This window comes from Platalea leucorodia, assembly GCF_965183815.1.
Source record: "Platalea leucorodia genome assembly, chromosome: 17".
Classification (NCBI taxonomy): Eukaryota; Metazoa; Chordata; class Aves; order Pelecaniformes; family Threskiornithidae; genus Platalea; species Platalea leucorodia.
Genome location: NC_138839.1, coordinates 7573428 through 7599729, shown reverse-complemented (window position 1 = coordinate 7599729; position 26302 = coordinate 7573428). Strand labels below are relative to the sequence as shown.

At 44.1% G+C, this 26302-nt stretch overlaps 1 protein-coding gene across 1 annotated transcript in view; it reads right to left on the bottom strand.

Annotated features, from left to right (window-relative positions):
• Nucleotides 1-26302, bottom strand: part of UBR4 (ubiquitin protein ligase E3 component n-recognin 4) — a 78216-nt gene that overhangs the window by 13566 nt on the left and 38348 nt on the right. Inside the window, exons 58-92 of the mRNA XM_082328906.1 lie at nucleotides 26091-26195; nucleotides 25444-25581; nucleotides 24575-24743; nucleotides 23743-23839; nucleotides 23215-23322; nucleotides 22633-22749; nucleotides 21244-21453; nucleotides 20342-20491; nucleotides 19394-19621; nucleotides 19204-19282; nucleotides 18478-18720; nucleotides 17381-17549; nucleotides 16620-16764; nucleotides 15803-15888; nucleotides 15208-15295; nucleotides 14880-15073; nucleotides 13591-13830; nucleotides 12296-12434; nucleotides 11622-11747; nucleotides 11327-11455; nucleotides 10531-10874; nucleotides 10205-10295; nucleotides 9733-9817; nucleotides 9203-9330; nucleotides 8339-8468; nucleotides 7684-7841; nucleotides 7043-7152; nucleotides 6360-6501; nucleotides 5506-5587; nucleotides 4349-4522; nucleotides 3800-3921; nucleotides 3184-3381; nucleotides 2977-3057; nucleotides 541-628; nucleotides 6-133 (exon numbers count right to left, since the gene is read on the bottom strand). Of these exons, the coding sequence (XP_082185032.1) occupies nucleotides 6-133; nucleotides 541-628; nucleotides 2977-3057; nucleotides 3184-3381; nucleotides 3800-3921; nucleotides 4349-4522; nucleotides 5506-5587; nucleotides 6360-6501; nucleotides 7043-7152; nucleotides 7684-7841; nucleotides 8339-8468; nucleotides 9203-9330; nucleotides 9733-9817; nucleotides 10205-10295; nucleotides 10531-10874; nucleotides 11327-11455; nucleotides 11622-11747; nucleotides 12296-12434; nucleotides 13591-13830; nucleotides 14880-15073; nucleotides 15208-15295; nucleotides 15803-15888; nucleotides 16620-16764; nucleotides 17381-17549; nucleotides 18478-18720; nucleotides 19204-19282; nucleotides 19394-19621; nucleotides 20342-20491; nucleotides 21244-21453; nucleotides 22633-22749; nucleotides 23215-23322; nucleotides 23743-23839; nucleotides 24575-24743; nucleotides 25444-25581; nucleotides 26091-26195 (5021 nt within the window). The remainder of the gene's footprint in view (nucleotides 1-5; nucleotides 134-540; nucleotides 629-2976; nucleotides 3058-3183; nucleotides 3382-3799; nucleotides 3922-4348; nucleotides 4523-5505; nucleotides 5588-6359; nucleotides 6502-7042; nucleotides 7153-7683; nucleotides 7842-8338; nucleotides 8469-9202; nucleotides 9331-9732; nucleotides 9818-10204; nucleotides 10296-10530; nucleotides 10875-11326; nucleotides 11456-11621; nucleotides 11748-12295; nucleotides 12435-13590; nucleotides 13831-14879; nucleotides 15074-15207; nucleotides 15296-15802; nucleotides 15889-16619; nucleotides 16765-17380; nucleotides 17550-18477; nucleotides 18721-19203; nucleotides 19283-19393; nucleotides 19622-20341; nucleotides 20492-21243; nucleotides 21454-22632; nucleotides 22750-23214; nucleotides 23323-23742; nucleotides 23840-24574; nucleotides 24744-25443; nucleotides 25582-26090; nucleotides 26196-26302) is intronic.

The window sequence follows — 26302 nt, the reverse complement described above, 5'->3', positions numbered from 1 at the left end:
CTCACGGTTAAGAGGTGCCGGCCTTGTTTGAAGTCCTTGATTCCAGTCAGTCTGTTGAGCATGCACTCCAAGCCTCCACACTGGGCCATGACACCTGCCATCTTATACACTTCTTCCTCATCCTCCTCTTCATCTACAGGACAGACACAGATTGTGAAGAAAGGAAGCAGCCACAATATGCCAAGCTCATGCAGTCCCCTGTCGTGCAGGGACAAAACAGTGAAGCAAAACAGAGTAGAGTAGGACACATTTACCAGCAGTTCCAGGCACTTCAACTGTATTGAATTTGAAAAGAATTATGAGCAGGAATACGAAGAAGCGCCAGGCAGAACGGTCCTGTGCCATGCAAGTGTTCACGCTTAAAGTATAGACTTAAAGCATTATTAAAATCCTCCTCCACTCTAGGTGAAGCAGGTAAATGTAGCAAAAGCAATGTCAATCAACTTTAAGCTCACTGCTGTAAGGATAATAGTGTCATTGCTCTGCAGCGAACCTCAGATTTCAAATCTAATCCCAGCTTTCAGCAGACAAGTGCATTACCAGTAGTGGAGTCGAGAGACTCAATGAATTCCTCAGTTGCATCTCCTAGTAACCCTCGCATGCGGTAAATGATCCTCATCGGCTCCCCCTGCAAGAGAGGAGCATTATATTAACTATACCTCTGTGGACACTTATATACAAGTCCGGTTCTCGTTACAGTGTGTAACGGACACTCCAGCCTCAGCTCTCCTCTGCGCTCTTTTGACTGCAGATGGTAACACAGAGAAATCTTTCACTCCCTCATTCCCCCTTACTCAGACGAATTAAAAACAACAGTAAAGCCACCGCCTGCAAAGACATCAATAACTCATCTACGGGTCTGTCCTCCTTTTCCTAGCACCGCCAATTAGATGGACAGGCTGGTAATAAACAGTCTCTTCCTCCTTATATCGTCTCCAACAGTTTCCTTTAGCACCAGCGAAAGATCTAGCCAAGCAAAACGTGTTCATCTACAGAGAAATGCCTGCTTTCCACAGCAACCTTTCCCTCCAAGGGTACTGCACAGCATACCTGGGAAATACAGGGATCAGGCACAGCCCCGTACATGAAGCAGGAGAGGCTAATTGGATGAGTGCTTTCAAACAGATAAAATCTGCAGTGATGGAAAATGGAAGAGGAGGAGTAAAAGGCAATTTAATGAGCTTTCAGTAAGACAGTACATTACTAAAATGATACAGCCAAACCCACTGAAGCACAAGCCGTGCTTTTACCCTGGGAAAGGGCTAGTTTTCCAGATGCATTTCCAGCTGGAAATACTGACAGCATATCACTAAACTTTCCGTTTTAATCCATAGGTCTGAATAAAAAGCAGAAAAGAAAAATCCCAGATTTGGGAGCAGGAGACCTTGCGAGAGAAAACCTGTCAGAGAGCGCACTAAGCCTAATGTGGAATAAGCAGTGCTTAATGTCACAGCAAATACATAAGCACAGGGAAAGCCCTGGGGGGAAGATCTGCTCAAAGGCCACGCTAGAGACCAGCAATTAACACCACAGGGGCCCTGGTAAAATGGCAGATGAACAAAAAAAGCCAGTGAGAGACAAGGGAAACAAAAAGGGGCCTGAGGTTGCGTTCTTGTGCGCCTGTCTATTTCCTAGGGAACGTGAGCTGCGGCTCCAGAAGCGCTTTGCGGAGGTGCACACAAAGGAAGACAGATGAAAGCTGTTCATCGACAGTAATGCTGAGCAAACTCTGCCTTTCACCACCAGCACTGCATCCTGGGAGAGCCGCACATCGGCTACAGCTCGGCATCTCACGGCAACGGCACCTCGCCGCTCCAAGCGGGCGGGCAGGCTGGGGCAGCACGCGCAATCATTTCCCTCAGTAACTTGATTACAGTTCAAATTAGACTTCGCAGATTAAGACCAGCACCGCGTTTCCCTATCCAGGTTGGCACCTTGCTAGAAAATTATCACTGTCACCTAGCTTTGGGCTTGATTTTGCAGTACAGAAGGCTTTTTTACTTAAATAAAGCTTGATGAGAACCATTCCCTGTATCATAATGCACGGAAAACAGGCATTTTGTTTGAATTCTTCCCCAGAAGCACAGCAAACAAATGGTTTCAGGAACCCGGGGTTTCAGTCAAAGGTGACTGCAACCCAAGAGTAAATGAGGAATGAACCAGAAATGTTGGGCAAATCAGTCTTCTTTTATGATCTCAAGAGCTACTAGCAGTGCCTCTAAAGAACATATTCGTAATGGGCGAGACTTAGCCTGATGGATTCCTTCTCCGAGGGAGTTTATTTTAGTGGCTATAAGAAAAGGAAGGGAAGAGCTTGTTCTGGAGCACATCCACCTCTGGAACAGACCTACTGTGACATGGTGGACTAGTCCCTTAAGACAGTTGGGTCCCTTTCTTCATCTGAAAAGCAGGCGATACACACTATTAAGAGCAAACTGGGAGGATGAAATCTGTCAAGTTCTTGAGATTCCTACATGAAAAGCAAAGGAGCAGAAGTGCAAAGTAATACGGAGAAACGTTGGATGCTCTCTCTGCATAAATAACTTGGGTTCATCTCTGAAGCGCAGATTGATGGTGCAATCTGGTGTCCCTGTCTGTACACACGCATTAAACTGTCACGTGCAGATGGAGTGTGAAACGCGCTTTGAAAGGCGGTGACACAAAGTTCAGCTATTTCCCCAAAGGAATGTAAGAAAGTTTGTTACTCAAGAAGAGAGTTCACATATCTGATACGCTACACGGCTAGGTTCCATACGCTCACCTGGGTCAACATTATGTGCTTTTAAATCACTTATGTTGCAGAATTGAGTAACAGTCTAAGAGAGCACAGAAAGGTGCTGACCAATTACACCCAAGAAATTATACGCCAGAAAATAAATCCCGACTTGTACGATTTTTATTTTTCCCCCCCCATTTTTTTGGTAATACCAAGGACAGGTGCTTTGCGCTGTTAACACATATAAAGATAACACATACCTCATTAGTGGGACACCACACCTTCTTGTAGACCTCAGCCACAGGCAGATCCAAACTGATGATCTTATTGTTCACCAAAAGCTGAAAGGGAGAAAATAAAAAGTCAAGAACAAGCTCACATTGCAACACCATTCTAGCAATCATCAGCTGCCTAGAAATGGCAGCCCCACGCATCCGTGCAAGAAATCCACGCTTGTGCATTCTCACCTCCATTCCGCTGTCATCCTCCAGCAGAGCTACCAGGTCACAGTCCTGACAGATTTTGTTCTTGATGTCCCTCATGAGTGGCCCAATGCCAGGCTCGTTACTGCTGTAGGGATTTCCTGGCATTCTGCCCTGTAAGAAGTCTTCCTGCTGGGGATCTTTCTCCAGAGTTACAAAGAACTCTGTCACTTCATTCTCCTCCTAAAGAACAGCAGCAGAGACAGACTGAATAAGTTTTCTCCTAACCACACTCCCATTCCTGCATTTTTATGGCAGCAAGTGACAGGATGCCCCTAAACCTTCAGTGCTTTCGTCACTGCTGCATCCTGCCGTACACTGCCACCCCTGTGGCACGGAGGGGATGTCTAGTATCCTTTCGTAAGCAAATTCCTCAGCATGAAACAATACTACCGGTTCTGCTTTTTTGCACAGAGCATGCCACAGCAGGGAACCTGAATACGAAAACCCCCAAATGGGATACCATATTACTACAGTTCTACACTGGCTAATATTAAATCGTTATTGTAGACACCATTGTTTTTTTGCCAAAATGCAAGCAACTGTATCTATTTAAGAAGCCTAACTTTATAAACGATGCTACAGCCATCTCTGTACTTACAGGATAGATAATACTGCATAGTCTCTCAAAGATGAAGACTGGAGTCCTGTAGTCATCAAGGCTGTAACGTTTTGCAGTCTCTATACACACTGCCATAAAGGCTTTGGTTTCAGATTCTGTGCCTGCCAAGAAACAGAAGTATGAAAAAAGACACAGGAGTCAATTTTACAGGTTCCATTTTAACTCAGCATACACAATAAATCTGCCTGCAATAAGCACCATACTCTGGTGCCCTCTTCTTTTGCATATCCACTACTTAAAAGATGAAAGGCTGTTTATTGGTATGTTTACTAGGAAAACCCTTCGCATGCTTGGGCTGCAGTAAACCCATAAAAAGGAGGAGGTTTAAATTCCTGGAACATAAGAGACGACTCCAGGAATGTTATTTACCTTTTATGTGCCAAAAGGAAACATTGGAAGGTCCAAGCCATAAAAAAACCCTTCACTACAGCAGTCTTTCAGAAAGAAGCTCTTCGTGTGGCTGCAACTATCTGCTTTTTCATCTTGATCGACCCAGACTCTGTATTTATGGAACCGAGGTGGTTTTACCTGTTGTCATATCTTCCAGCATCTCCAGCAGCATGTCCTGGGTTTCATCGATCAGCTTTGTTCTCTGTACCACTAACTTCCTCAAACACAGGTAACCATTCAGGACGGTACCCACCAGGCGGCTTTTGAAGTGCCGTTTGATGGACTCCACCTCCACGAAGGAAGAGAGAAGACCTATAAAGCAATGAGATATTCAGGAAGTGGTAGAGAGAGTTTGATTTGTTAGCTCTGAATTTCATGCGGCCAGCAAATAGGGCACAATACCACAAAAGCAACACAACGAAATGGCTTGTTACAACTCCCATTGTCAGTCTGTGGTTTAAAGCTCACTTCTACGAACTGAATGGTTGGAGGCAAAACTCCTGGCCTGCAAGAGCTGCCTTCTAATTTATACCACATGGGACCATGGTGAGGGAATGAGGAAAGGGTATAAGGAGCTTTCTAAGTGCTTCATACAAAATTCTGCACTTTTTGACATTTTTCTGTCGCGAGATATTGCAAAAGCAGATGACTGCTCCCCTTCTAATATTTAAGCTAGCTCTGATGATGTGACAGCAAGCGTGGTACGTGATTTATCAGTTATATCCCCAAATTGGTCATTCCTATAGTAAAGTAAAGAATCAGCGAACACTTGGATTCTTTCCCATGACATATTTATCAACATGCTTTTTCTTGCAAGAAGCCAGGCTTTATGAATTAGTCCACTAATTTTTGAAGAACATGGAAGAGGATATGAAAACAACGACCTGGATGTACTTCCATTTCTGAAAAAAACATGCCCTAGAAGATTCAAAAAAGAAAAGCTCCCATAGAATAAGTAGGTAGGAAACAACAGGTAGGAATAAATCAGCAGTGTTTACAATGGTCCTGGCAATTATACTGTACAATAAATGCAATTAAGAAATGGAGAAGGAAAGTGATATGATGAAGTTTCCTCACAATCCATTACCACAGTTCAGGTAACTAAAAACTAAAACTGACCACAAAAAATAAGGAAAAATCTATTTAGGGATTAAGTGTTAAATTGATGGCAAAAATCCAGAGCTGACAATTGTAAAACACTGAATCACACCTCTGAAATTCTGCTACATGCTGTTACAGAACGATCACCTCATCCCTAATCCTACTACAGGACTTGTGTTGATGCCACCAAATACCTGTGAGACTCTTCAAGGCATATCCTTGCTGCAAATCAGTGCTGAGTGTTGCTTCCTCCAAGGCAAGTAAACGAGCTATTTCCTGAAAATGATTAACAAGCCCATTAGGACAAGAAACTGCAATGCCAATAACGACTAGCTGGCGAGCGTCTAACACGGGGTGCAAAGGAACACAGCAAAGAAACAGAGCCAGCCACAGAGAAACGAGAACTGCAACGCAGCAGTGGGGATGGAAGGGGAAGAGGAGAGAAAAACTACCCCAAACGCCCTCCTCATTTTCTCCCTATATCCACTTATTACCACGGCTTTGCTCCAGTGGCCCTCCACGATGGGCTCAAGGCCGCCATTAATACGGAGAATGCCATCTGCCTCTTTGGAGTGCACCAGGAATCACGACAGCAAACTCCTAAGACTTAACACTCTGAAAACTGAAACTTAAACGTGGTGCTTCTCCAACAGGCTGTAATTCACACTCAAGGAATGGTAGCACACCTAATCCTGCCTTGTCGTTAAGGGCTTTCGGAGTCCAGTCTGGCAACTAAGACAGCTTCCAACTTGGACCTGGTGCCAAGACAGTGTAGCAATATTTATACCCCTTAGCATAGCTGCCCCCAGAGCAGTTAATTAATGTGTACCAGCCAGTTTGTGCTGAGGAATGCTACAGCTGGGGCTAAAGCCACTGTAGCTCTTTCTGTTCAGAGATGACAGCGCAGAAGTGTGAACTTCATAAACCTGCCAAGGGTCAGCAACAGGGGACTGATCAAAGACATGACGATTTCAAAGCAAAAAAGCCAAGCCGACAGGTCAGGGACAAGCTTTCTGTTGCTGCCTAGTTCCTCCATACAAGTCCATACCTTAGTGATGAGGCTGCCAATATAGGGCAGAACGCCCCTGGCTGCCAGGTAGACCTTCCAGTGGGCCGGTTTGATGAGTTTCTGATACAGTGCCAGGTACTCGGCGGCACACTCGCCAGCAACGCTCAGCTCATCCAGGTAGCTGGTAAAAAGAAACACAAGCTGACAACCACATCACAGTAATGAGAGGCATTCACAGCTTAAGGACACCATGGAAAGAAAGAAAAAGCCTCCAGAAATCTATCTTGCCTGTTGTCCTCCAGCTAGCAGCATAACTACTGAGACTCATTACTCAGTGGCTAAAGCAGTATTTTGCCCCAAAAAAGTGCTCCCCAACTGTGCTACTGCCATCAACCGGGGTAAGTTATATCACAGGAGCTCACCCTATTATTTTGCTGTCTAAGAGGCAGGGGAAATGTTGTCCCCACAGCTGAACACCATCTGCTTACTTCTGGGAAAAGCACAGAACTACCACAGCTTACTGCCAGACAGCAAAAAAAAAAAAAGTCTTCCTAAAACTACACCATCCCAGCGAATTACATTTTAGAATCCAGCCCCAAAAGACCTGTGAACCAAAGGTACACAAGGGAAAGGCGTGAGAGAAGTTGGAAGAAGGGAGAGATTCTCATGGGAATTAAAGAAAAATAATCCTGGAGCTGTTAAGTGTGGCACCACAGAAATACCTTGTCAGGAGGTCAAGGACCTGCTGTTTGCGGCTGGGGATGGTAGCCAGAGCTTCCACAATAGTACACGCAGCTTGCCTTGCAGCTTGAGTGGCAGGAGTAAACAGCACCTAAGGCAAGAGCATTAAGAGAGGGTAGCATCTGATGTGCACAGATAAACTAGTGATACCTTACAAACAGGCACAGCATACATTAGGCCAGTTTGGCGACCTGGTGGCAGTGTTCTCTTGTTCTTCCAAACGCTTGATTCTGTGAGAACGCCTACTTTGCTCGCCACCAAAATGTTTAAACAATGCACTGTGTAGGCGGCATACTAATCCACATACACAAGAAGAAAAACTTTTGCCCAGGACCTATGAAAATTCAGTAGTCAAAATGCAGCTAAGAAGACAGGCAGGAGCACTGTGCAATTAAAGTTCAGCGTTAAAGAACATGCAGACTGCTGGATAAGGGTTTAGATGCAGTATTTTTAAGAGAACAAAGCTGCAAACCTGACTTGCAATTAGACGCAGTCAGTTACAGTCTCCCCAAATATCACCACTCGTATCGTCCGCACAGTGCATAAAATGCAGAAACTACCGATAATCTCTGACCGTTAACTCTGCTCAGTGCGTCCCACTGGAGTTTTCAGCCACTTTTACCTGTCGCAGCCAATTGTTGTGTCCCAGCTTGAGATCCAGAGGGCAAGTTCTCTTCCCGCGGCGACTCATGAACTGTTTCCATTTCCAGACATATTTTTCCGACAAGTAGAGCTGGTGAAGTTCAGCTTTGCTGGGAGATTTCCCATTGGCATCTATACCTGCAATATTGAACACAGCTCAAGAGAACCGTCAGCAGCTCTTAACTGCAAACTGCCATTGTATTTTTTTCTTCATACTGGAACACTCCAAACTCCAGCTGAGAAGCTGAGTAGCTTCTCATTTCTTTCTGCTGCCATTTTCACATCTGTGTGGAGCTATGTTCACTTCCAAGCCAGATCCAATTCCCATGACCTCTTGGGGAATTCAATCAGCTTTTCAGTTGGCTGGTATCATTTTAAATAAGCAACAAGTTTCATTTTTTACGTTCCCCTGATTAGCTTCAGGCACAGAGCATTTTCTGCTCAAGGTTTGAGCAACACAGCCTAGAAGAGCCAGCGCTACAATCTCCAAGGACTACACAGCTAAGTGTGAAGATGGTATCAGATGTCACGGGACAGAAGCCAACACAACTCTACAGAAGTACATTCCTTATTAAACCCAGAGGGACATACATGTTCCTTCACAAAACGGCACAAAGTTAAAAGCACAGGACTACCTCTGGCAGGGAGGCACTTTTTCCAAGCTTCATACGATGCTTTGGGGTCCCTCTTGAGCCACAGCTGAGCTTGTGCATGGATTTCATTGCTGTAAGGCTTCACAGTGGTGAGAGCATCCACAGGCACATCCTAATTAAAAAACAAAGCTCTATGATTCTTCAGAAAGCCACAGCCTGTTCCCTTAAAACTAACTCCTGCAGGTGGATCACTGGTTGTGCCTGCTCCATGAATAGGTAAACGCAGCTCTTGGACACCAGCAGGGTATACAGTTTGTGTTAATGATGAACCAAGGGAGATGCCTCATTCCGGTTACTGCTGAAATATCAGTAAACCCATCTTTGACACCCATTCGTGATTATCAGATAGCTAGATCAAAGCAGAAACATACCTTCTCCCTTGCAAATGTTATCCGAAATTACAATCAAGGAGCAGTCAATCAATATCATTTTTATCAGAATTGTAGCTCTATTTAAAAATCTGAGTCAAAAGTACTTGATTCTACCATGTTTAGGTACTTGATTCTACAAAGCTGTTGAAAGCACCAAAAGCTTGACTAAAATAAGCAAGCCATAGCTTTGAAGTAGCTCTTTCCCCATGCCTCAAATCTGAGCAGAAAAAAGCAAAGCCCCGTTTTGAACAGTAGTGGTCAAAGCCACCAAAGAACAGTAAAAAATGGAAAGCAGTTACCTGTAATTTGCAGTCTGCAAAGACAAGAGTCACAGGACTTGTGCTTCCCTAGTAACCGTGACCAGGAAAAGCAAGCCCTGACTTCCTCACAAAGTTATTAATCACTGAGATCAGCGTGCCCGATTTTAATCAGCAAATTTTCAAATGCTTTGCTCGGCATCTGTCTAAGGCAGTACCTTGTTCTTCTTGCTGGTTGGAGCAGGTGGCTTGATCAGCTTTTGAAGAATGCGCAGGCACATGAGGGTGATGTTTTCAACAACCACTGGAGTCTTAATGTTCACTGCCATCAGAAAGAGGCTGAGAGCTGAAAGACAGACATAAATTGTCATTCCACTGTAAGATCTGCAGATAAGACACCTCCACAGCTCTATACAGCTCATTAAAAATGTTTAGAGTTAGGTCAGACCTCATATCCTCAAGCAAAACTATCACATTCTGACGCAGCCATGGATGGAAAACAATTATTTTCTATTCCAGCAAGAAAGTCTTGCCACCCTTTACACCTCCATCTTTCTATTTCTAAGCATTCCTGTTTCAAGAAACGCACTACCCCAAGACAAAGCCATCTGGCGCTAACTCCATTTTTAACCCTATTCACAAGCTATCTGAGTTGGCATCAGTTCCCTTCCTTAAAATCTTACTATAGTGCATGGACCTGGGCATAGCATTTTAAAATAAAGCTTTCACACTAGTCATTTGAACTCACCACAACGCAGTCGGAGCTCCCAGCAGCTGTCTTCCTTCGAGATGGAATCTGTTAGCAGCAACATTTCATACTGGAGGCTGCTAGCCTGTAACACAGACACACGTTCAAAGGCTTAAGAAGTCTTGGTGACGCAGCAGTCCTTTTTGCCTTCTGATATTTAAAAAAAACACAGGTTCAAAACACATCGGTCTAAGTAAATATAATTCCATGCCCGTTTGGGATGACTGGCAACCTATTTGAGAGAGCTGCAAGCGACAGCCAAGACAGGCAGAACTGCCTGAGGAAACTTGGGCGTATACCTAATCACGTAATTTTGTGCTTTACTCTAACATTTTTCTTAATTCCTATCAAGACACAAACACCTTCTGTATTACAAATAGACCATGATAATAGAGAAGATGCAATGATTATAATACACCAACAGTTGCAGAGGGGCAGAAAAAAGAAATAGGAAAATACTGGAGTCCCTCACCAAGTCTGGATTTGCCCAGTGTCCCTTCAGAGCTGCAGAAACCTTCCCAATGATTAAGTCATTCATTTGTTGCGTGGCCTCTGGATTGTCCCTAATCCCAGAAGGAAAGAGAGAACACGGTTATGCTGTGCTCGTACTAAATACCAAAAGGACCTGGGATTTCAGCTTAGTTGATAACAAATGTACAAGCAGTTACGGTCTACAGTTTGCTGATGTAAGGTATCTCCCCTATAAAGCTACGCCTTTCTGATTGTGCATTTACAAGCAGGCGGCTTTCCAGAGCTCGCTGGAAGTCAGAGGGCTGCGAAGGCTGAATCAGACCTAACCTGGTCAGAAGGCACATGAGCTGCCGGACCTCCTCCCGCATAGTGGCCGCGCCCCGGCGCAAGTTGTAGTCAAAGAGCTCTCGGATAAGGCCCTGGGACACGAGGATATGCCTGATGGCAGAGTTGGTCGCCAAAGCCCGGAGCAGCGTTATGCAGTGTTCAGTGACAGCTGAGGCACAGCCATAGCATTTCGTTGATGATGTGTGGCCGCAGCCTAAAACAGACAAGGCACGATACTGGCTGGCAGTAAACGTGGGCTGGACAGTGGTTCGCGAGGACTTTGTTGCTGCCTCTCTCTGTTGGAGATCGTATTCCAGCAGCTCCTTTCGAGAGGCAAACACTTTCTGGAAACACAGAAAAGGAGAAATGAAAGTTGTGGAATTGTGAGGCAGCACATAATTGGTAATCCCATTCGCAGGTTATTTTCACTGTATATTTGGTGGAGAACCATTTTTAAGTATCTCAAAACTTGAAATCCTTCATGGCAATGGCAGACTTGGGAAATCCATTAGAAATATCAGCCTACCTCCCAGTTATCTGCCCTGTTTAAAGGCTTGTTGTCTACATTACACGCAATGTAACACTGGAAATGTGACAAATCCATATTATTAACGGTAAACATAGCTTTTAGAAATTATTATTTTGTTATTTCCCTGAAAACATGCAGCTGATCACCTATTGTTAACGATATCATTAAACGCAGGATGGCAACATCTTCCTTTCTATTTCTGATACGCGCCGTATCTGGTGACAGAAGAAAACATATGACCCAAATTCAAATCAAAGCACATCATACCTGGATGATTTTGGAAAGTTCATCGAAAGAGTTCTTGCAGTCACCGCAATACTCCTGGGCTAACTGGAGTATGTATCTGTTCACACTGGCTGAGGTAGAACTTATCCCTCCGCTACTACCAGATTCATCCTGGAACAGAGGGGAAAGCAAAAAGGAATCATACATGGAGACTATACACAAAAATAACAACTGCAGACAGCAGCTGAGGCAAGGACCGTTCGTTGCTCTTGGCAGTATAAAGGCCAGCGTCTCACCGGCCTGGGGTTCTGCGCAAGATCCATCTGTCCCTCGTTACCTGTGGCTTTTCTGGAGCCGCCTCATTCACTTTACACAGAAGGTTTTCCAGCTGCGGTCGGTGTCCCATTAGCTGGTGATACACTCTGTCAGCCTTGTCCAGGAGAGTGTTGATATTTGTTACTGCCTAAAAGTAAAAAAGGAAAGGAAACTCGTATTTTACATTCAGACACAATTTTTAATCCTACAGAACTAGAACCACCAACCTCCAAGTCTTCTGTCTCTTTTGCCTTTCTCCGGCAAAAAAATACAAATAAATGGTGATCCTGCACCCTGCTTCTGCCACGAGTACCGCTCTGCCGACACTATCCTCAGCACACCTACCCTTTGGGACAGGCCACATACCGCATCGGGTTGTTCGTTCATTAGCAGGGTTCCTCAGATGGGATGGTAACACACACTGTACAACCCAAATTCACCCCCTTGTACAGCAAGGCAAAGAGATGCAGAGCTAGATTGCTAGTTTATAAGTAAAGCACTGAATTATGTCTTTTGAAGAATTACTTATTTGGTGGAGCAAGACAACAAATAAGGAATACATTAGTCAGTGAGACGCCTTGGAGCAGCACTGCTTTTCATGTTACTCCGAAGAGGGATGGACCTCTGATGTCCCTACACTGTTGACCTGGCCAAGAGATACAGCATTTCATTAATGAATCTTGCTATTAGCCTCACCTTCTTTCGATCCTCTTCGTTCTCTATGGGATCCACTGCACAGCAAGGCTTGGCATACAACATGAAGTCAAAGCGAGCATATTTACAGAACCCACAGGCATTGCAAAGGAAGGGATCTTTCTCGTCGTAATTAATGGATCTGAAAGGCAAGCCAGAAAGGACAAGGAATGCAGTTGAGCTTTATCAAGGTAACTGAGGCAATGGAGTAAGCTGTGAATGGACTCAGTAGGTAAGAGAGAAGGATGGTCCTTAAAACGTCTAACCTACCAAACTGCCCCGGGGAAGCCACAAGTGAAATACATGAGGTACGGGAGAATTAAAACCTACAAATCAGGCAACAACAACAAAAAAATCCTTGCAGAAGCGGTGCCACATTCTGGCCAGCAAAAGCAGAAACAGATGTGAATTTGTTCCCAACAATTCTACTTTAACCACAGTACTTCCCAGCAGAACGCCAGACTAGGGCACTGTGCCCTTTAGGAGAACACAAATAAAAAGAAACCATTTTGGTTTGTAAGGTCTAGCTTTCAATAGCTTTCACTCTTTACCCAGTTGCAGTGGGACTAGCTACAGCATACTTATTATCCCATTGCAGACCAGAGTAGCATGACACGAAGTGATTTATAGCTCCCATCACTCAAGAAAGGATATGGAAACCTTTCGATATACCAGTAATCAGCTGATCTATGGAAAAAATCTGCCAAACACCTTGAATCCCATGAGGATTAGTGAGGAATACAGGACAACAATAAGGGGAGAAGAGATATCAGATAAGGAGACAAAACTCACAAAAGAGAAGGCTTTATAATACTGTAGCGAAAGCTTGAATAGGGCACAGTAAATTACGCCCTGAGCCCTGCTCTGAATGAGGAGAGTACAACAAAAGCTCTGAACAGACAAGCGAGCACTGTCCGTCCTGCACGCTAAGTCAGGGATCCCGTGGAGAAACCCCCCTGCAATCGTGTAATTGAACTCCAGCCTCATGCCCTTGAACAGGCAGGCCAAAAATAACCTCGCCCTGGGAATTTTCTTTTTTAAACTTCTGAGGGCTTGATCTGAAACTTCTGCGTTCTTTCAGTACTGTCGCATCAGGTTTCCTTTGTTAGCCTGTATTAACATTAAATCCCTGTAAGCCTGTTTTATACTTCTTGACTAATTTGATTGTGCGGTTGTATTAACCAGAATCATGTATTTAAATAGCAGAGTATTTTGTTGAACATCCAACGTGGGCAACAGCACAAGGGCTCTGTATACCCCTGGCGCTGGCTCCGTGGGGAGGAACGATGACGACGTACCTGCACTTGTGGCACTGGTACACGTTTTCGCCACAGTTCCCGCACACCCCCGGGTTGGCTGGGACGGACGCGCTGCAGCGGGGGCACTGCAGGGTCTCCGTGGAGGCCTGGTAATTCTCATAGAAATCTGCAAATTCAATCATCAGGTTCGAAGCCACAATGGGCAGTGGCAAATCAATCTTCACCTCTGTCTGGCCTGGGGTCAGCTGGACTTTTTTAGCTTTGTGCCAACGAGCCGGCCTGGGAAAAGAAAAGAAAGCGGCATGGTTTTTCAGTGGGGAAGTACCCTCCCCACCCACGTACGAGGAGAAGCCAAACGCAACCGTCTCAGCTCCAAATCTACTTTAAATGGGATGAATGGAGAGCAGTTCTAGGATTCGTTTCCTTAGCTTCTGTATTGACATGATATGTCGCCAGAAATACATTTTAAGCCTTTATCCTCTTCATAGAGAGAGACTGTTTAGGATTAAAGAGCTGTTGATGCCTCATGGAAAAACTTTAATTCTACAGACATTTTCTAGGGATTTTCACCTCCATTTTTTTATTAGTAAGGACATTTGCATGAAAACAGGATATTTATTTCTAAAGATCTCATCTGCTCCCACTGCTTATTCTCAACCTGAAGTCAGAATCCTCTCTTTGTGACATCATAATCCTCTCCACAGCAGCCACTTGTGATGTCACAGAGGATTAAGACTTCAAATAAGCAATAAACGGCAGCCACAGATTAATCCCTAAGCCAAAGAGATCTGATTCTGGTGAGAATATCTCAAGAAGTAAGAAGGGAAAGCATATAAGCAGAACTGGCTCCAGACTGAGCAATGTATTGAAAAGGAGCCATTTTTCGTGGGTAAAGCAGCAGCTGAAAGTTAGGCCATCCAATTTCCAATTTTAGTTCTACTATATGGCTTCAAACAAGTAATGTTAATGCTTTCTGCATTTCTGGACATGCTACAAGGTCCACGTCCCCTTCTGAGTCAAACTCTTCAGGAGGTGCTCTTGGTATTAATACTGGTTTCCACACAGTTAAGTTAGGTGCTTAAAACTGAGCCTGTACAAAGTTTGCATACACAAATTTTACAGGCACATGTCAAGCTCGAGGTGAAATTTGGACCTTTTCTTCAACAATTTATTGTAGAAGATTGAGAACAATCCCACCCAGTGTGGGCTGACAGTGATGAGTAATAGTCTAAGAAGGAACATTAGCTAAAACAAGAAGCCAGACACCTCAGTAGAAATCGTAATGTCAAATTCAGAGACTCGCACACAAAACCCACGGACGAACGTACTTGTTTTTCAGCTCCACTATGGCTTGCACTGTTCTGTTGTTGTAATAGAGGTTGATGGTTCGGACCATTTTGGTTCGTTTCAGGTCTCCTATCTTCACTGTCACTTTGCTGATGGTGTGGCTGCCGATTAGTTTCACCACTTGCTGGGTGGTAGTATACCGCGTGTCCACTTTAATGGAGGAAAGCTTGATGTACTGAGAAGACAAAAACAAGGACACGCTGCCTATATGATCACATCCCCAAAACCTCAGAAACACAGCAAATCACGCTGCTGTAAATGGCTGGTATCCCTATAATGGGGAAGGGTTTAAGAACAGCAGTTACTTACACAGAAGGGCACCTCTGGATTGTTGCAGACGAGGCAAGGATCGCTCTCCAGGTAATAGCCATCAAATTCCACCAGCCCAGACAGCGTGCTAGAATGAGGGGAAGAACACTGACGTGTGCAATTTGGCATTCACTGTGTTTTAAACACAAGCCATCGAACAGTTTACCTGTAGTCCCCACTCCCAGATTTAGTAACAGAAGCATTACGCTATAAAGCAAAGTAAAAATTATTCTTTTTTCACCAGGCAGCATTTCAGTGTAATTATTAACTGCCAAGGTATAACTAAGAACACAACACTTAATTCTGCAAGTCTATATTCTCCAGTTGTTCCTAATATTTTGTAACATTTACTGAAAATGAAAGCAAAAAAGCTAAAGCCAAACTACTGCTGATAGCGCACAGAATGTCACGTTTTTCAGATGGCAGAAAGGAATCTGCTCTTCTCCCAAGGCCAGCTGCAGCAAGCACGCAATCTCAGTAGGGGTCCTTCCTCCACCACGATTTTATTAGAAGAATTGTATATTCCCCTGTGGATCGCGGCTCATCTGCCGAAAAGCTCTTTTAGTGAAATGGATCAAAGTCAGAAGTAACTCACTTGTAAATGTTGGAGTTAGGGTGGTTGGTAAGAATGTGGTTTTGAGTCCGGAGGATCTCCACAGCCTTTTGGGAGTATTCCTTCAACTGAAACACAATTAGGAAAATATTGTCTTGTCAACTTTTTTTTTTTATTGCTACAAAGACATAAAGATATCTCATCTTCTGGCATTCCAGGCCCCCCAGAAGATGCATGCACTATACCCACAGGAATTTATGTGGTTAAATCATTACCCAGGAATGTAATAGATCCTAAAATTAGACCTTTACCACAACAACAATGCTATTTGTCAGCCTATCACTGCAAATGGCTGCCAAGATTTGTAAGGCATTCCCAGCTCTTTAAACATACACATGCAAGTATCAGTGCGTCTAAATTAGTTGCTCTTGAGCCCACTGGTCCCCTAAGAAATCCTACCACTTCCTTTGTTCAAGAGTCGTGGTTACAAAAGATTTCTAGGAGCTGAAATATCAAAAATCTAAAAATTAGAGCTAGCAGATAAATGTATTTTCCCACAAAGGCTTCCTGTGGGAAAGAAGTTTTCTTTTAATAAAAAAAACCAACAAACCAAAAAACCCCAAAACAGTAGAACAAAAAATCCACACTCCTCAATTTTTGAAGGACTCTGCCTTTTTTAACATTCAAATTTTGGGAACCAAAAGAATTTCCACCAGAAGCCCTTTTGACAGAAAATCTGTCCCAGCTGTATCGTAAATGAGCACTGCACGAGGACTGTATCGTAAACGAGCATTAACATAATTCATAGGAAGCAGCAGGACCTGGGATGCTCTACCTCCTTTTCAGAATGACACCATACCTTTTTCTCGGTCTGCTGTGTTTTCAGGGAGAAGTATCCCAGGAGATCTACAAACTGAGCAGCCTTTCTTCCGTAGGCTGGAAGTTCTGGCCAGATGGACCACATGAGATCCAACAGTAATTCTTGCTGAGACTTGTTCGAGTTCCTGTTGAATGGATTATGTATCAATTAGGCTTGTAAAGATAGCTAGATAGACTGCATAGCACACAATCTGATTCAAAAGGAAAATACATGCTACAGTTCACCAAACGTGGAAACTATCATCTTGCTATACCTTAGAGTTCACAGAGTTAAATCTCATCTCTTCTTGCCACCAGCAGTTTTCCTGCACTCTCTAAAATGAAAGCAGCTGTCTTGCAACAACTGAACAGAGTCCTGAAGGGGTTCTGCACCCTGAAGTGTGCCTTTCCCTACATAACTCCCACCTTTGAAACTGTATGAGTCTGCATCTGCCTCAGAAATTCACCCTCCCACAAGTACCGACTCCCGTAGATGTCAGGAGCCTGATTCTGCAGACAGAAATAAAATGCTTCTTGCAGATGATAACTCAAGTTGATCAGTAGCAAGTAAGTCACAACTTCTACCTCCAGCCCCAATAACTGCAAAAGTGTGAGCAATTCAAGGGGATGCAATCATCTGCAAGCCTCAGCATCCTTCAGGACAGAGGCTCAAGCACGAACTCTTACACAAGGACAGAGCTCTCCATAACTGAGCTGAGACTGGCTAAGAAGAGCCAGGTCTGAGACTCCCTCCCAGCTCACCTGTAGATGTGGAGCGCGAGGCAGTGGGCCTGCCACCTCACGGAGGACGAGTTGGACTCCAGCAAGAAGCAACGCAGGAACTGAATGAGGGTCTCCTTATCAGCAAACTTGTTCAGCTGGTTCACCAGAGCTGTACACAGCTGATCTTCCTGACTGCCCGAACTCTCGCCTAGGGGACACCGAGTGGCACAAGAGAGACTTAAGAAAGCAGAGGAATGGAGTATCTCACAGGCAGGCCAGTTTCCTATTTTATAGATCATAGAGTGAGGATAATGGGGACAAATTACTGTGTTTCAGGCAACAAGCAAGTTTAACGTTCTTTTCTTTGTCCAAAAAAATAACCTAGTGCTCCTGACTAACACAGAAGAAAACTGCTGGAAAACGTGCCAGTAAGGACATGAGAAATGGGCTACACATCCTGATAAAAAGAAGAGGATCAACCATGGGGCAGTGAAAAGACTCACAGAGAACCATCTGATAGAGAAAGCCAAAATGGTCCCTTGAAGAAAAGCCAAGAGAGAATTTATGCTCATGACTTTTATAGGAAAGCTTAATTACTTTCCCAGGACTTTGGATATCCATTAAGCAGCAGCCCTGGCTCCAACATAGCTTACAAGCCAGACAGAGGAAACAAGTCTGAACATAATCACTGAAGAGTAGAGCTAACTGGGTGTGCATCTCCAGTACTTGTTTTTATCCCCATGAGCATTTCAACCTCGTACAAGCCAGGAGAGCCAAGTTAGGTGGAAGCTACCTCGTCACCGGAACAGGCAATTTACATTAGGTAACTTAAAGCCCACTCAAGTTAATAAATACTCACAGTGTGTTTGGGATATACTCAGAACTTATTTTCAGCCCCAACTCTTAGGGCATAGTGCTTCACCTTTGCCCCTGTCCAATCTACGTATGGTAAAACTGCTCTTCTCCCCTAATTATTGCTGAAGTCTGCAAGTGCCCTTCCCACAATCCATGACCCTTTCACAACAGTGGTATTTATCACAACGAGAAGCAAGCAGTTCTCTCTAAATAAAGGAAGGTTGAGAGAAGCAGACCTCGTCCCTAAAACCACCACAGAACAGAGCACAGCTGCAGCTCACCCTCTCGCTCCTTTTCCTTTTCTTCTTTCTTGCTCTTTTTAGTGGAGGATTTGCTCTGTGTTGCTGGCTGCCCAGAGCCTGATGCTGCAGGAGCAGAGGTGGAAGAGGTGCTTGATGATCCCGAGGATGAAGCCACAGACAGCACTTTACTGCCACACAGAGCACAAGACAGCAGCTGCAGGAGAACTGGCGACACTCCTTCATCTACCAGGAAGCTGACTTGAAGGAGGAAATAGAGAACCGCTGCAGAGAAAAGAAGAAAATCTTTGAAGCCTGAACTAAAAAAAAACAAAAAACAAAAAACAAACAAAACCCCCCAACCTAAAAGAAAAAACCCTTTGAACATGACAAGGACCATCCCACAAACGCACAGAATCTCCCTGTCCCTACACTACAGAAGCATAACATCTGGGTACACCAAGGTAAAGCGTTTCATCCCAAATCACACACTGCAACAGCGGCAGTGCGAGCAAGAGAAGGCAGATCTCCTATTGATGTTCTTGTAAGTTATCCATTACACCACATTGCGTTGTTTAGCTGAAGGAACAGATGCAATTCGAGCACTGTGATAATTAGTACTGGAAACAGTTCAGTCCTACTCAAAACTCTCAGCTGTGTTCCCTCTTCTTCTCTGCTGAGCTTCCCCATCTGAGAAGTCTTGACTCAAACCAAGACACGTAATGCATCCCCTCTGCTCCCCCAAATACTCTCAGAGAAAGAACTCACAGTCGTCTTTAATGCAGAATTTCTGCCAGTTTACTGTTCGCTGTGTGGCGATCTCTGCACAAGCCTTTAAATGTTCCATCTGAAAGGCACAACGGGACAGGATTAAACACCACGTCAGTGTTTCTATCACCGACATCTTACGTAAGTGCAACATACGCTGTTTTCCTCGTACAGTGGCACACTTCCTTACCAAGCTGATCAACGTATCGTACTGCAGGGCTGAGCCTGAACTTGCTGTGACCACACTGGCACGGAGGAAAATGCCTTGCTCTTCTAGGAGCTTTTTGATTCCACGAACATGAGAGTCCAAGGTGTGAAGGTCCCTGAGCTGGCGGTATTTATCCTTTGATCCACAGATAAAGAGCAAAAGCTTGCGGACCTGGCGGCGCACGAATGGGGTCTGCTGGATCATCAGGTACTAGACAAAGAAAAGCCTGCGTCAGCACTGTGAACTCACCAGTAGGCAACCTGCGCCAACAAAAGTATCACGTTTTCTCGCAAAAAGGAAAGATACGGGAGATGCATTAATGAATCTGTCAGCTTTAAGGTACTGTGAAGTCACCTGGAAAAGCAAGTCACGGGCAGCAGAAATGCTGCACAGCAACACTGCAGCATCCTGAGCTGTGCAATTACGAAACTGCTTCTGAAAACCATTCTTTGTCATCCATGGCCTCAAATAAAAAACTAGTCAAGCCTAATGAAGAAATCCTTTCCCAAACTTGTGCAAATATAAGATAATAAATTATCTCGAGTAGGAAGCTATACAACCAAAGGAACTGAAAAGATACACTCCAAATATCTTACTGATTTCTTTTTTAAGGACTAAGTACCAACAGCTGAGCATGATGTTACATTGTACCATCCCAGAGAAAGTTTTCTGTTTGAGTTTTCTGGCAGCAAACACTGAGGTACAGAGAGCAATAGCAATCTTATTTTTCACATATGCTTTCCTATAGATTCCTGTTCAACAGGAATAAAACAAAGGTGAGAGTTCACCTTCTTTCAAGGGGGAGGAAGAAAAAAAAAAACATCAGAGATGGGTCTGAGATCAGTCCTACAAAAGCTCATCTCTCCCATGAAAGGTAACATTATTAGAAATTTTTGTTAAAACCTGTATGTGTATCACGTCCTCACTCACCTCAGACAAAAAGTAAAACCAGGAGTGATCAAAGATGGGAGGTGGGATGCGGGAGTTTGTGTCTGCAATCTTCTTGATCTGATAGGGCAGCCTCAGCACCATCTCTGTCAGGAGCTGAGTGTAGGCCTCGAAAACATCTGCAGCGTGACCCTGAAAGCAAGAGCAATCCATCAGGCTCTGGCACTGAACACTCCCAGTGTGGGGTCATGACAAGCTACAGGGTACATTTATTGATTTTCTAAAAACAAAACTCTTCTGCACCTCTGCAGCCAGAGGAACGGCTCCCAGCTGATAAATAAAAATGAGCCCACAAACCTGCACGAGGACTTTAACTAGATGGCAACCGTTAGGATGCAGAGGGCTAGTCTGTAGTAATAAGACATTTTAATACATGAGCTTTCAACTTAGGAGACATTCTTACATTTAAGTAGGCTTTTTTCACTGCACCTGTACATATATCAAAGCCCCCTGCCCACCAGCAGCATCGTAGCATAAAGGCACCACGGTGGCTGAACAAGTCTAGGATTTACTGCGGAAATCCCCATCGAGTGCTAGGCTTCCTTGCCACAATAAGGAGCCGTGGTTCAAAAATTCTGCCTGCCAAGCAGAAGGAGTCACACGATGGAGTAGCTTCCCTTCAGGAAGATTAACACTTCAACCAGAAACAGCGACAGCAGCTCCACAGAACTGCCTGGTTTAGGAGCGCATCGATAAATACAGCGAGCTGGGCTGCTCTGTCAGAGAACTCGGAGCAATCCTAGTTGTTAACTACGTGCTAAGGGAACGGATTTTAATCGCACTACTAAAGGAAAACCAGCTCTGCAGAGACACTTTTACTTGCTTCTGTGCAGCAGCCTTTTAATGCAGGTCGTGTAACGCTAACAGCATAGGGTAGGACTCACCTTCACATACTGGCGGAGGAAAAAAGGGCTCATGTCAGGTGGAGAAGAAGTAGTGTGAGGTTTGAGGAGCTGGCTGGTGGCTACAGGCTCCTCGTCATTCTGCTGGCTTTTCCAGTACTCCAGCAAAGACTTCAGTACATGCAGACAGTAGTCAACAGCACCAGAACTCAACAACGCAGCAGCAGTGGCACTAGAGATGAGGGAGGAAGACTGAAACAAAGAGGAGATGGGTTACTAGAGCACCTGAGAGCCAGCGCGTCGGCAGGGCAGGGGAAGCTGTGAGAATCAGACAGCAGTTGCTGACAGTACGGATAAGAGAGCAGGTTTTTATGAAACTTTACAGGCAGCTTTTAAGTTTGGGGTTTGTTTGAGGTTGGGGTTTTTGGGTTTTTGTGTTTATGAAAAGCAACTCAAATATTTACAGAGACTCTTTTGAACAAGCGCTTAGTAAAGGAAAACAAATAAAATCTCCTCTTAAGTCTAATCTCCCCTCGACACATGTGCCAGAGGCCACTCTGCTATGGATTAGACGACTAGGGCTTTTTTTTTTTTTTCTCCTTCTTTTTTGTCCCCTTCTCTCCTTTTTTTTTTTTTTTAAGTTGGGATTTCTGTTTATTTATCTGGGATTTGGCCAGCTGGGGGTGAATTCTGGTAGAGAAAGAGTCCCTGTTGCAGATGCCGCTCAGAGGCTCTGCTCCACCCAGGTATTGCTCCACCTGCATTCTGCAAGACGATGAGCTTTGATTTCTGTGGGAAGCTCAAGTGAATAACAAAGGCTGGAGAAAAAGCTACTGTAAATAAAACTATTAAAGCAGCCCTGTAAATCCAAACAAACCCCACAGCTCATAAGCTCATTAAAATTTGATGCAGTTCAGACTAAATTTTTTAACCTCTATGCTTTTTTATTAATCTCCTTCCCACCACACATACTGCTTTTTATGCCTTATTACTGTACCTTTTAGCAACAAATATCTAAGGAATCCTCTTAGCGACTTTTACGTTGACACAGCAGCATATTGCTTTCCAATAATCACATTACAAATCCTCTTTAACCCCTTCAGCACCAGTAAGATGCAAGGAAAAAATCTGCTAGACCGTTTTAAATAACATCATTAATGTGCTGCCCTTAGCTCAGTAAGAAACCACGCACAAAACAAATGAATCCAGTTGTCTTTACGTGTCGGTTTCCTCCATTCTGAGTTTCAGCAAAGATCTTTTTTCAGAAGTGTCAAGTAACATTACAAATTCCTTATAAATTTTTCCAAAGCACTCTTAACTGTTTTTCAGTTTTAGACCAGCTCTTTCAGTTAGCAGCTTTTAGACCATCTTTGATGAAGAAAAGCCCCCCAACCACATCATCCCCCTGACAAAGCAATTTGAAGCATGTACCTCACAAATGGAAGACTTGGATCCTGACTTAGTTCTGGACATGAACACACTAAGCAGCCTCATTACCACCAAGTGCACTTCATTCACAGGAGAGCGTTCGTTTTTCTTAGACACATCCTGCAAGAAGATGTTAATTACAGTGCTGAGCACAACGTCCTAAACATCTACATTTCAGTGCTCTGATCCTCATGAAGCATTGCTAATTTAAGCTCAAGCAGTAATACTAAAAAAGCAGCACAAATTCCTCAATGTAAGGGTAGACAGTGGCCTGGATGCGAGAGAACAGTATTACACAAATGAAAAGGTATATATGTCAATTATGCATCACTGATCATGCCTGTTTTAAGAGTGGAATTCAAGAGAAACAAATTTTGCTGCTCACTTGTGGATGCTGGAACCAGGAAACAGTGAGAGTTACACTCAGGTCATTTTCTACCTTATGGCAGCCAAGAGAAATAAACTGCCTGAACACATCCATACGGCAATGTGTTTCTATGACTCCTACGCATTTCATCCCTCCATGGGAAGAAGCCCTGTCTAGAAGGAGCAAATCGAAGATTGTGTGCTCATACCACAGCTTACCTTTTTGTCCATGCACAGTTCTGCAATCAGTTGGGAGAGAAGGTTATCTAAAGCTCCCTTGTCTTTCTCATCATCTCCATCTAGGTCTGTTGTGAGCATCAGAATAACCTGGGAATAGAAGTCAAGAGAACTAAAAGAAGGCAGGTTGCATGCTTTTATCTTTCACAAAATCCCTGAAGATTTTATCTTGATTAATTTATGTTCTTTCCCAAATTCTGCCTGCACCATCACACCCTAATATGAACATTCAGTATAAACCCAAAAGAGCCTCCCAGATACATCAGGGCTCAAGGATTTTAGCCCTTAGGCTCATCAGCCAACTAATGCCACACCGAGAAAGGGTACACATCTAGCAAAAACCTACGGGTAAGGAATGCCGTGCAACCGATCAAACACTTAGAGCTGGACTCACACACTGTGACTGGGCAGGAAAGAGAAAGAGAGAAGCACGTGCAAACAGAAACCCGGCAGTTGTAGCAGTGATTAACTGTTTTGTTAAGGCTTAACTCTTGAGCCCTTCCCCGTTACCTGCATATAAGGAATGGCCCGGACTCCTCCAACATTCCTCAGCTGAGGTAAGTTTTGCAGCAGCCTCTCCAGCAACATCAGTCGGACCATATGCAGCCTGGGAAGTCAGAAGCCAGGAATCAGAAACGAAGAACTTCAGACACATCACAAGAAATATTAGACCCAGCAGGATTATCAACAGCGCGCTGCAATTTACCACAGAAATTCAGAGCATGAAGAAATCCTAAGGTCATCAAACCAGCACAGACATGGAGTGGACTCCCTCAGACTTTACAGTCAAGCGATGTCAAAGATGCAGAGCAACTCTGACAACGGACGTAGTTCTTCACTTCAGAACTACGCCGCCTACCATGACTACTTGCAGAATTCAACTGTCGAGAAACAGATACTACAAATCAGTTCCAAGCTGCACTGTAAAAATGACTGACCATCTGTTCCCGCAGAATGGAAAACTGCAGATCCTTCTCAAAGTGCTCAGCACTCCCGCACATACTTTTTTCCTAACACTGAATGTCACAAGCTCCCAAGCTGTAGATTTTAGTGATTCCTCTGTTTAATAGACTCATGCAGGATTTTTTCATGGCTTTGTACAGGCAGCAGTTTTGTGGGACAGACAGTAGGTATGTGTAACATGTCACATGGTGAATGCACAGAGGGAGGCATTTTCCAATGGCATAGTTTGCTCTATCCTATGTTTCTGACTTTCGATTTTTACTATCCAACAGTCACAAATTGTACTCCGTGAATTTCAGCACCTATAGTCCACTCCTCCATAACAATGACGCTGCAGACTAGGTGTGCTATTCTTGAAGAGGAAAACCAAGCCCCTTGCCTGTTGCTGGTGTGGACGTCTCCCTCTGCCTCCCCTTCCCCTTCTGAACCATCTCCCTCTTGCTGGCCTGTGGTAGTGCTGATAGCGCCTGTGCTTGAGCTGACGCTGCCTGGCCCAGCAGGGTGGCCCTCCGCTGTCGTGTCCCCATAGGCACTACTACGGCCAGACACTGAAAAAGAAAAAAGGGAAAGACAATGTCAGCACAACTGAACGTGCCTCTTGCCTGCTTCATAGCAACCGACGCAGCTGAGCTATCCTTTGGAATTATGGTTCTAAGGAGACGGTGTCTTTGCTTATCTTCATAAAGCTAGAAGAGAGTCATTTCTACAGATGCAACTTAACCCCCCTAGCATTCTTCTGTTTGCCAGTCTCATCTTTGTGGCCTGGACTGAATTGGTTCCACAGCAGTAATTTAAGCCAAATCAGAAGAGGCGTGATATATACAGGATGGGCAGCATGGACAAAATCTTTTTTTAAAAGTCTGTGATTAGTTTTACCTGGGTATCAGTCCCAAGCAAAAAAGAGAGAAATTAATTCTGTCCCATCCAAACTTATCCAACAGCTAGTAAATTCCTTATCCAAACTTATCCAATAGTGAATTCCTTCAGTCTTGCTCTAGGCTACTACATTCTGTTATTAAAGACCAGCAAAAACTGCTGCAGATTCCAAACTTCTAGAAAACTACAAAAAGTGAGAAAATACTCAGTCCGTATGACACTTGGGCAGAAACCATAAAATGATGCATGCCATCATCTATTTGGAACTGAGATTTCTTCTTTGCCAGGGATTACCTGCCCCTCTCACACTGGTAAAGCCCTGTTACAGTAGAAAACAGACAGACGGACAGTGGTGCAGCAAGAGATACTTACCGCTGTGCTCACCAGCTACGGAGTCCACCGCGCTGCCACCGCTCTCGGAGCCCACGCTCCCACCATGGTCTGCAGGTGAAGTCCGCAGAGTTGAGCCATCTGTTGCAGCTGTGCTGCCTTCATCATCGGACGCTGGAGCTAAGAGAATAAAGAGAGCTGTTACAAGTAAAAACACTGTCTCGATAGAACTTCAAAAGAAGCACATGCTACAAAAGAAAAGCCATGAATATTTGTCTTTGTTTTTTGTGTCAATTTTCAACTACAAATCAAAAGGGAACTTAGAAGTGTCCATCAGTACGTTTAAATCTGCTAAAAGCAGCGGAGGGGAGATACCCTGGGAAGGTTTCCTTCTCATCAAATAGACAATTATACAAGTTATTTGAAGAACAACGTCTGGTTGTTTATAAATGCAAAGGAAATACAGTATATGGTTTATTTTGTCTGCTTTGTTTTAAGAAGAGGAAATAACTTCCTCAGAAGCCTATAACAAAAGTCCATCAAAGCAGGAAAAGGTCATAAATGCGCTATCAAAAATACATAAAGCCAATAGTAATAACTCGTTCTTCAAAACTGTATTTACAAACAAATTTTAAGTCATTATTTAGGTCAAAATCAGAAAAGCTTGATTCCTCACAGTGAACAGTTACCTGATGCTGTTGTATCTGAGAGCGTTCCAGCATCGAGAGAAGAAGAGCTGGGTGCTTGGCCAGACAGTCCTAAGCTCTGAAGTCCAAGTGCACTACTGCTGCTCCCTGCAAGAGGAAAACAAACTATGAGCATCTTTTTATGAGAGAATTATGTTAACTCTGGCCTTCTCTATGCACTTCATAGTTCTACTCTCTTTGCTTTGTTGGTGGCG